At 37.7% G+C, this 10,927-nt stretch overlaps 1 protein-coding gene across 2 annotated transcripts; it reads right to left on the reverse strand.

Annotated features, from left to right (window-relative positions):
- Window positions 1-1,064: 1,064 nt before the first annotated feature.
- LOC107613566 (E3 ubiquitin-protein ligase DA2L) lies at window positions 1,065-6,917 on the reverse strand. Of its 2 annotated transcripts, none has more exons than XM_016315636.3 (9): window positions 6,781-6,917; window positions 5,705-5,950; window positions 5,317-5,368; window positions 5,188-5,233; window positions 4,983-5,064; window positions 4,747-4,891; window positions 4,539-4,644; window positions 3,202-3,268; window positions 1,065-2,033 (listed from the first exon to the last, which is right to left on the reverse strand). In XM_016315636.3, exons 2-9 carry the CDS (start codon window positions 5,894-5,896, stop codon window positions 1,458-1,460), a joined length of 1,266 nt encoding a protein of 421 aa, XP_016171122.1. In that variant the 5' UTR covers window positions 5,897-5,950; window positions 6,781-6,917; the 3' UTR covers window positions 1,065-1,457. The 2 variants fall into 2 exon arrangements, with proteins under 2 accessions (XP_016171122.1, XP_016171120.1); XM_016315634.3 differs by having other exon boundaries at window positions 4,539-4,647.
- Window positions 6,918-10,927: the final 4,010 nt, after the last annotated feature.

Genomic DNA, 10,927 nt, shown 5'->3' on the forward strand with positions numbered 1-10,927 from the left:
GTTTTATGCCTTATTTCGTTTACAGTGTAAACAAAATATATGCAGTATCAATTCGTTTACACTGTAAACAAAATAAGATATAGAACAAGATATAGAACGCATTTTGATAAAAAATACTACAGATTTTTTATTTCAGGAAATAAAATATTTATTTTATTTATTTAAGAAAAAAATCCAGGAATATAACACTAAATGGATGCGCCCAGATGGAATTAAACTAGGTCAAAGAATTGAAATCAGTTCCTTGATTTAGAACTAATTAATTAAGTAGAATTGAAATCCAAATCACCAAATGCAGTTCTATTTTAGTGAAACTAGCCAAGTTACACTATGGATGCAGCAAAATGAACTAAATTGGAGGCAACAGAGGTTGGAAGAACCGAGTAGGTTAGAGTCAGAATGAGAAGCAATTCTTGTGATTGAGAGAATGCATTCTAACTAATTAATTTTCTAACTGCTAAACTAACTCTAACCAACTAATTTTCTAACTGCTCAACTAACTCGCGCTTCTCTTCAAAAGTACTAAAGTAAATCATACCAAATATATATTTTCTCTTTTCTATCCCTCCCCTTTTTCTTCCCTCCCTCCTCCAAAACAACCCGCTCCAGAGAAAAAAAAAAGTTTCAACATTCTTACAAGTGCATTCCAAATCAAGGAATGTAAATCAAATTTAATTAGAAGTTTATACCAAACTAAATTCATCTCAATAATCAAGTTTACACGTTCAAAATACCCTGCACGAGGAATGTTCCATTCAAATAACGGGATAGTAACAAGATCTGTCAAATTCTACTACAGTCATCAACTTGAATATGGACAATTTCATAGTCCAAAGAGAAAATTGCTTTACAAAAGCGCTCTAACACTTGTCGTATACTACTTTGGTGCTAATTTTGAAGAGAATTTAGATCTGTCACTGAGAAAATGAGATTTTCGTTTTTATTTTATTTTGTTATTTTCTCAGAGGAGGGATTGGGGAGGTTTATTTTGGCTAATGAACATATCATTATCATAGTTTCAGATCCACTACTACCTTGGTTAGGGCCAAACGACTACTAAGATATGCCGTAGAAATTTGATTTTCTTTTCTTGCTCATTGTATGTCTAAAATGTGGCATGTTACTATAAGAATGAAAAGACATCTTTCAAAAAAACTATTGAAACTTTATAAAACTATATACAGAAAACCAATAAGGAGGGAGGCACAGGGCATCAAACACATTTTTTTTTTCTAAAAAATGGCATAAAGCAACAAGCTTTGATCAACTGGAATTAATAGTTTTCCTTTGACATCTATATACATAGATTCGCATGAGAAGAGAGAATCACTACCTGATCGAACACATTGCACACGTGTGTGATCTGCTTAAACTCCCAACGCAAGACTCAGCCAGCCAAATAGCCACAACAAGCATCATGACTTTCAACAAAGATTGAACAGTACCTCAACCAAAAACTACTGCCATGAAGCACCATGTCCACTTGACATTGCTTGAGCTTCAGCTAAAGAGACAGCCATAGCTAGCATCATCTGCTCCTCAAAACTCTCGGGAACGATGGGGTTTGTAGTACTTTGAAGGCCTCCATCAATGTCCCCAGATTGTGGCAACGATATCTCATCACCATCTTCAGCTGCAGCAGAGCTGGCATAGCTAGTTGACGTTTGAGCCACCTCCTGTCCATGAACTATGTCCCATTCACCATGACCCCTAGTCATGACAGTATCATTTGTCGGCACCTCATTGAGGTTGTCTGTAGGTGTATAACTAACCATATCTCTACCAATCCTGTTATAATACCTTCTGGAACCTTGTGTGTTAAATGATGTGTTTTCACTGGTGGAGATTGTAGATGAATCTCCAGTTACTTGTTGACGCTCAGCAAGAGCTGCAATGGCACAAGCAAGACCACCAGACGGGGATGAGGATGATCCAGTCTGTAGATCCATGACAGGTAAAGCATAGTGAGGATCAGCTACGTATTGTCCAGAAGTAACATCGGGGAAAGATAGATTTCTCTGCTTGCCTTTCTCCTGTAGTGTAACGTACATATTTTAAGTCAATGAAATCTACGGGCACACACAGCTCAACAGAATCAGAGTGGATTAAGGTAATCCCACCCTTGTACTCTTATTGAACTCAGAAAAATGCAGAAGTACTGTATGAAGCAGTAGAACAGTAGAAAAAGAAAGATAGGGGCTGATATTAGAGAGCCAGCCTCTCTCCTAGCCTATTCTCACTCTACTCCAGAATCTGCCCTCTACCACTACAATCTATTACTCAAATACTCGCAGCTCTCACGCTTCCCTCACTACCTGAGCTATGTGGCAAGTTAGTTACAAGTTAAAACCATATTACCCATTTCATTCTTTCCCTTTTTATCCTCTCTATTATTCCTTCTATTGTAATGAGAGGGCAGAGGTGGAATCTTCACTAAGGATTAGAATTAGAAGCTTCTATTCCTCCCTCACCTGATACTCTTACCTCACCAAGGGATGTAACAGTGAATCTGTTTTTCCTTTTTATTTTCATTTTCTTTTAGAGAATGATTCCAAATACTTGCCACTCCTTGATATTCTTTCTCTTCATCGTTATAATATAAAAATAACACTAATTCCATGCATGCGTGGGTTTGTGAGATTACCATGCTGTGATGTAAATTCACCATCTCACATTGTGTCTATCCTCCTACCTGATCCTAAAGAGGATCTTGATCTTGACAACCTTGCCATAAGTTTTTTATGTGAAAAGTGAAGGATGATAACCAATAAATGGCGTGGGATTAAATAATAAAAATAAATAAATAAATATGAAGGAATCCTTTCTGCAGTAATTTAAGGATTAACATTTAAATGAATACATGCAAGCTAGAGACAAAGATCAATTCTGAATATTCACATCTTTCTTTCACACTAAAATCACTTTAAGCATAACATAAAGAATATGATGCAAAACACAGGATATTGCACTCCTTTGGAAGAACTTCCTTACTTATTTTCATCATTGTCCATAAGCAAAATAACAGGCAAGTGGAAATTTTCAAAATTGATTGACGACATGACACCAGAAAATAAACTGTGCGGTTAGAAGATTTATTAAACAAGTTGTTAACATCCATTTTTATAACAGGGAAGCAGTTATCTTGAATTTTAATACACTCACTCAAAATTGAAGGAAAGCATATTCAAACAAAAATTTCACCTGAATAGAAAGCCAGATTGCTTCCATGACCATTATGTCTTCAAGATCAACATCAAATTCATCATCTCTGCAGTTTAAAGCATTCGGCGAAAAGAAAATTAGGTGAGTCCGCAAAGTAATTTTAAAACATAAAAAAGGACCCATGTGAACAAGATACAAGTATTTAATACTTGTTGACAACAAGGCATCAGCGAAAATGACCAAATATATAGAGATGGGGCTCTGCCTATTATACATCATACAGGTAGGTATTCAATGCAAAATTAGAACGTGAGGATACAAACCTCATAAGTAGTTAGATATGGACATGGCAGAATACAACAGATCACATAAATCAAATACTACATACATTGCATAGGGTGATAAAGAAAATAGTTAGGTCAGTCTATGATTACAACGGATAAGGAGAAAAAAAGTTCCAATTATCATTTATACCATTCTGTGATACCACACATACTCAATTAGGAGAAATTTTTATTACAAAAAAATAAGGAAGGATGTGGCCATGCAGGCTAGGATTGTCTAATACCAATGCAGAAACCATTATATGAATAGCAGATAGTAATATATGACTGATACAAATAAACAGTGGTAAATTCTACTCGAATCATCAATTCTACTTATTATCTACCATTTGCAACAATGCATAATACTAAATATTTTATTATGTATTTATACTGTTAGACCAAACTATAAAAACAAGTAGATTTTACTTGTATCATATTAGAAATGTTTGTTTCATTCCCAATCCAAATAAAAACACAACCATTATCAGAAAATTTTATGGATAGTAAAAATATCAACCCAATCAATACATAATAACACTTAGTGGTTGATACTTTTTGACACAAGTGAGGCCAATAATGGTTATTACAATACTAATTTTATACACCGAACCTACACCAAGTGTTTCATTAATTTATGATTTGAATCCAAAGCTTAGACACAGACAAATGCAATCTATATAATAGCACTTGGTAATGTTGCGATCATAGTGGGTTGAGAATAGGTCACAAGATAACCTTAATGGTTTATGAATCCAACCCATCATAGACATGGTAGGCTCAATCACCTATTCGGACTAGTTCGGGAAGGATAACGTGTTTTTCCTGTTTTTTTTATTTTTAATATTGGACTCAATACTTGATGATGCAACGGATATACTGCTCATAGGAAAATCTAACACCAAGAAGAATCCTCAAACCATTTTCAAGAAATCAGACATGTCAACTGATTTTCATTCCCTCATTGACTTTTAGGTATTTAATACCATATGTGAGAAAATATGGGACATAGAAACATAGAACATATCATGCAAATTTGGGAAATTGGTTTACCTATTGGTCCTCACAGTTGGAGGCGGTGGTCTAAACATAGAGGTGGCACAGGAGTCTTGAGATGAAACAATTTCCTCATGTTCAACAACAGAAACTGAAGATGCAGCTGCTACACAATTTGGAAAGAGAGAACAAGAATAATTTCTATTAGCATGATCAGTCAAATAGAGACATACAGACAAAATGAAGAACTGCCTCAAATAGCTACCTGCATTTGTGCTGTATTCAACATCTGCAACTGCCACATTCACATTGGCAGATCCTGTTTCTAGTCTTTTATGCAATCTTTCCTCTTCATCCTGAAGTTCTTGCTGTCGCATCCTAATTTTGGCTTCTATTACGCGTTGCTCTTCCTGAAAAATAATGAGGCCGTATAACTTGATTCAATGTGAAAGTTTCCAAAAAAGGCATTCTTAGACAATATTCATGGTAGATATAACTTACAATCTGCTCCAACCCCTTTTCTTCCTTTGATTTAACGCCACGATACTCCACAGCATAATTTGCTGTTTTGCAAAAGGGACATCTTGTGTTGTTAAGGCAAGCAATAGTTCTAATACTAAAGCAACAAGAGGAGGAAGCTGTCGTATAGACAATAATGAGTTATGTATTCATATTGTTAAATGGAAAAACTAGTAGTGAAGGATACTGGGTAGGCCGAGTTGAATTCGGAACTTTCATCTGCAAAAAACACTCTGCTAGAAGGAAAGTAATCAGGTTACATACAAATGTAATCACAGAACATACAACCAGAGACAAATAAATAACCAAATAATACCTGTACAAATACTTTTTGTGCAACATCTTGATCTGTTTAGACTTGGATAATACTAAATTAAGAAGAAAAAGAGGGAAACATCAAATTGGATAATCGGAAAGAGACATAATCAAAGATTAAATTTTCAAGACTTCAATACAAACAGCTCATATATTTTTTTCCCTTATCTTTGGATCAAGTAATTTGTGATATATATCTAAAACTGACATGCTACATCCTCGGTCGTTTGGTTCAAAGGTCAATAAAAATAAATTAAACCCAATATACGTGATCCGAATGCCATAATAATAGTTTAATTGTGAATGATGAATTGATTAATTTGTTCATTATATACGTTAAATAATACACAAAGAAACCAATAAAGTGTAAAGTATGTTAGAAAGCATACCAGAAAGCAAATTGGGCATTCTTCCCGATCCAACGCAGTTTCTTCATCTCCAGGATAGCAAGGAGCAAGCTTCGATTCGAGTATAAGCTTCCTCAGCTTTTTATGATCAACATCTTTATGATTATACAGCCCTTGTGGCCTTGTGAATTTTTCGTCTACCACTTGCCTCCTCCTCCCAAGTTTATTACCCATCCAAAGAAATTAGTTCTCCTTCTTTGCTATTGACACCTTGAATTCTTCAAGAGACTAAGCAATACAACAGCAACATGAGTAAAAAACCATTCTTCACCAAAATTACTCAAATTTCCATGTCAATATATACATATAGGCACAAAAAATTACAAAGAATGATTGACATATACAACCAACAACAACTAAAGAATCTAAGATACAAATACAATCAATAAAGTCCTTTCTGCTCAATTCACAGAGATTGTTGCAGATACACATTCCAAAACCCCTGCAGTGGCTTATGAATAATGCAGACACAAACAAAAACAAGTAAACATGGTGCAACAGAAACCCGCAAATCCCACTTTACCATAGAATCACTCAAGAAGTAAAACAAACAAGCTTTCTTTCAAATTCCCTAAAATTCATTGCCCAAACGACAAAAGCAAACAAAAGAAAGTAAAATCCGAAACAAATTATAAAAGTCCAGCTTGCAATTCAAGTGGTTGCATTTAGATTTTTAGAATGTTCCAACAACAAAGACTCCTGGATTCGTTAATAACCAGTCAACAATTACGACAAGCTCATTCCAAATGAATTGGAATTGGCAAACAAATGACGGCGACAATACAAGAACCCTAATTGCAGCTCGGCGGAGCTCCAATTAGGGAACAACACGCATTGGAATATTCAATTAAGCAACGAGAAACGCGACGGAAGAGATTAAAGACCAACAAAATAGCACAAATTGAACCCAAACTCGAGTGCCAGAACCCAGTGAAAGTGAACAATAACTATAAGAAGAACTGAAGAAGCTTCTTGAAAAGCAATTAACAGTGAAAGAAAAGCACTTACAGGGAAGAAAATCGAACAGGTAGAGAGAAAATTGGGAATCGGAAACGTACCTAAAATCTTGCGAACAGAGAGAGAGAGAAATAGACGGGGATTTGAGAGAGAGAGAGAGAGAGAGAGAGAGAGAGTTGAGAGAAGAAAGGAAGGAGTAGTAGACGAGAAAAGCTTCATTTCCTTCGCCTATTCGCCAATGAAACTCACTCTCTTTCACGCGCTTACCTGCCGCGTGACTCTACGCCGCTCTGCGTTTGTTGACACTTTACAAACGTTATTTAAGGGAATGGCAAATTTTGTAATGATACGATTTATTCACTATATTTAGAAAACGAGTAATATTAAAACTAATTTTTCCCGTCAATATTAGCCAATTTTTTTAATTTTATTTATTTTAAATTATAAATTTTAATTTTTAAATTCTCTAAAATAAAGATTTTTAGAATTAAAAAATAACTAATATTAACTAACAAAAAATTAATTTTTTATAATTTTTTAAAAAGAATTTTGAATTTTTACAAATTATCTAAAATCTTTAAAATATTCATTTTTTTAGTTTTTCTAAAAGTTTATTTGCAAGTGAAGAAAAAGAAATACACTTATTTAACTTTACTTTGTTCATAATTTCAACATAAATAAAGAATAAAAGTGTTCGGTTGGTCGGGTCCCAGACGGTTCGGAGATGACTTCTGGATCTGAAGGTGGGCTCCGGCCTCGATCTGGGTCTGGAGTGTGAGATGTGGAAGCTGCCGACTTTTCGAACTCTTCGAGAGGAGAACGGGGTGCCACCTGCAAGGACACTCCGACGCTCAAGTCAAAAACTGTGCAGGTGGTATAAAAGTAGGGGGTATGATGACATACCTTGGGGGAGGGGTAGGACCCTGCCCTTATATACCCTGTCAGTAGGCGGGCCCCACAGGGGAGGCCACCTTCCTGGAAGTTTCCTTCCCCACAACTGTCATGCAGCTGGTAGCGAGGTGCGTGTCCAGGTTGCAGATCGGACGGGTCATGCGCGTTGACCTGACCGAGTAGGTCGGGTTGTCCTCGGGCCAGGTCGGCCAACGTGCCAGCTGGGCTGGACTGTAACAGTGACCCCAACGCGCCAGCTATGGCTGTGAGCGCCGTTGGTGGCGCGTTCTGCTTTCTCCTTCGTGTGTCGTCGCCTAGTCGGTCGTTCGTGGTGAGGACACGCCTTCTGTGCTTGTAGGCCTGTTCGCTACTGGGGAGCATATTTTGTCGCCTCATTCTTCGCGCCGAGCATTTAATGCTCTTAATGGGTAATTCAAAACCCTACGGAAAAAGACCATTTTGCCCCAGCCCTTCGCGCTTCTCAGAGTTGGTTTCTTTTTCAGTTTTCATTTGGCTTTACTTTAGTTTTATTGCACTGTGATAAACCCTGTTTTTAGGGTTTATCTTGTGTTAAATTTAGAGCATTTTGATAACCTTTCCTCACATTTATTCAATGAAATAGCATGATTTTGTGATTGTCTCCTTATTTGTGCTTAGATGTGGAAACATGCCTTTTAGACCTTTAATTTGATGATTTTTATCCTCCTTCGATTTCACTAGATGCCTTGATGTGTTTGTTAGTTATTTCAGATTGAAAAGGGCTAGGAGAGGATCAAAGGAGTGAAAAGAAAGCATACAAAGTGGAGAAATCATGAAAAGCCAAAGATTTGGGAAAACGTCCATGGATGCGCGCGCACACTATGCGTCTACGCGTGGATCGCGAAATGCTCCATGGACGCGTACGCGCGCTATGCGCGTACGCGCCGAAGGCCGCACGTGACTCTTTTAGTCAAACTCATGCCTGGCAATTTTGGGGGGTTTCTGGCCCCATTTGGAGCTGAGTTTTTGGCGGGAAAAGATAAAAGGAACCAAGGATTGAAGGGGAAGACATCACTTCACACCATTAGTCACATATTACACTTTAGATCTAGTTTTAGTTAGTTTCTAGAGAGAGAAGCTCTCTCTTCTCTCTAGGATTAGAATTACGATAAGGATTAGGTTAGAATTTCTTAAATCTAGGTTTTAATCTTTGCTTTCATCTACCTCTACCTTTGAATTCTATGTTTCTATATCTTGTTCTTTCATTCTCTTATTGTATTTTCTTCTATTTTGTTCCTATACTTCACTATCCTGGTAAGCTTCATATTCTTTTCCCTAGTATTGATGTGGTGTTGTTTATTTTCTTTTTCCTGATTTTGCATGTGCGTTCCACTGTTGATATGAATTGCATGTTTGCTGGCGTTTTAGCATTAGGTAGATACTGTAGGGGGTTACCATTCTAGGATTTTGCTTTTCTGGCCTTGCTCTTGGCTGTAGATTCATACCTTGCTTTATTATAGTTGTTGAATAGGTGAATTATAGTTTCCTGGTATTAGTATCGGCATACCGGCCTCTTAGACTGATATTGCGTGGTACCCCCACTGTAGGTATGGCCCAGCGTCCCGTCATAAGGGTCGTGAGACCGGCGCCCTATGACCGATATGCTTGGGTGACTTCAGATGTGAAGGAAACCCCTAATCAAATGTCCTTGGAGGAACTCACTGAGTTCCGACGGGCCAATTATCTTTGTGGAGGAATTGACGAGGAGGTTAATTACGAAGTTTTTGTTCCTGCCGACAACGAACGAATATTCCAATTAAACCTGCACTCTCTCTAGGTCCCCGATTGGATGTGGTTGTATAAGGCCATTGATGAGCGGATAATTTATACGCTTTTTGACATTGTTTTTAGTATGTTTTTAGTAGGATCTAGTTACTTTTAGGGATGTTTTCATTAGTTTTTATGTTAAATTCACATTTCTGGACTTTACTATGAGTTTGTGTATTTTTCTGTAATTTCAGGTATTTTCTGGCTGAAATTGAGGGACTTGAGCAAAAATCAGATTCAGAGGTTGAAGAAGGACTGCTGATGCTGTTGGATTCTGACCTCCCTGCACTCAAAGTGGATTTTCTGGAGCTACAGAACTCGAAATGGCGCGCTTCCAATTGCGTTGGAAAGTAGACATCTAGGGCTTTCCAGAAATATATAATAGTTCATACTTTGGCCAAGAATTGACGACGTAAACTGGCGTTCAACGCCAGCTTTCTACCCAAATCTGGCGTCCAGCGCCAGAAAAGGATCCAAAACCAGAGTTGAACGCCCAAACTGGCACAAAAACTGGCGTTCAACTCCACAAATGGCCTCTGCACGTGCAACACTTAAGCTCAGCCCAAACACACACCAAGTGGGCCTCGAAAGTGGATTTATGCATCAAATACTTACTCATGTAAACCCTAGTAGCTAGTTTATTATAAATAGGACATCTTACTATTGTATTAGGCATCTTTGGACGCCTGGTTCTTAGATCAGAGGGGCTGGCCATCTCGGCCATGCCTGGACCTTCACTTATGTATTTTCAAACGGTAGAGTTTCTACACTCCATAGATTAAGGTGTGGAGCTCTGCTGTTCCTCAAAGATTAATGCAAAGTACTTCTGTTTTCTATTCAATTCTTCTTATTTCGCTTCTAAGATATCCATTCGCACCCAAGAACGTGATGAAGGTGATGATTATGTGTGACGCTCATCATCCTTCTCCCTTATGAACGCGTGCCTGACAAACACTTCTGTTCTACATGAAATAAGCTAGAATGAGTATCTCTTAGATCTCCTAACCAGAATCTTCGTGGCGTAAGCTAGAATGATGGCGGCATTCAAGAGAATCCGGAAGGTCTAAACCTTGTCTGTGGTATTCTGAGTAGGATTCAATGATTGAATGACTGTGACGAGCTTCAAACTCGCGAGTGCTGGGCGTTAGTGACAGACGCAAAAGGAGGGTGAATCCTATTCCAGCATGATCGGGAACCGACAGATGAATAGCCGTGCCGTGACAGGGTGCGTGAGCATATGATTCACTGAGAGGAGGGGATGTAGCCACTGACAACGGTGATGCCCTTGCATACAGCCAGCCAAGGAAAGGAGTAAGACTGATTGGATGAAGATAGTAGGAAAGCAGAGGTTCAGAGGAACGAAAAGCATCTCCATTCGCTTATCTGAAATTCCTACCAATGATTTACATAAGTATCTCTATCCCTATTTTATTATATAATATTCGAAAACACCATTATCACTTTATATCTGCCTGACTGAGATTTACAAGGTGACCATAGCTTGCTTCATACCAACAATCTCCGTGGGATTCGACCCTTACTCACGTAAGG

The sequence above is a fragment of the Arachis ipaensis genome, chromosome B8 (assembly GCF_059453495.1).
Source record: "Arachis ipaensis isolate K30076 ecotype BB chromosome B8, ASM5945349v1, whole genome shotgun sequence".
Lineage (NCBI taxonomy): Eukaryota > Viridiplantae > Streptophyta > Magnoliopsida > Fabales > Fabaceae > Arachis > Arachis ipaensis.

Coding starts and splice junctions, on each gene's coding strand:
- LOC107613566 (XM_016315634.3), bottom strand. CDS start 5,896: ATGGGTAATAAACTTGGGAGGAGGAGGCAAGTGGTAGACGAAAAATTC. Junction 4,892..4,982: donor AAAAGGGGTTGGAGCAGATT/GTAAGTTATATC, acceptor ATTATTTTTCAG/GAAGAGCAACGCGTAATAGA. Junction 2,034..3,201: donor CAATCTGGCTTTCTATTCAG/GTGAAATTTTTG, acceptor GTTACACTACAG/GAGAAAGGCAAGCAGAGAAA.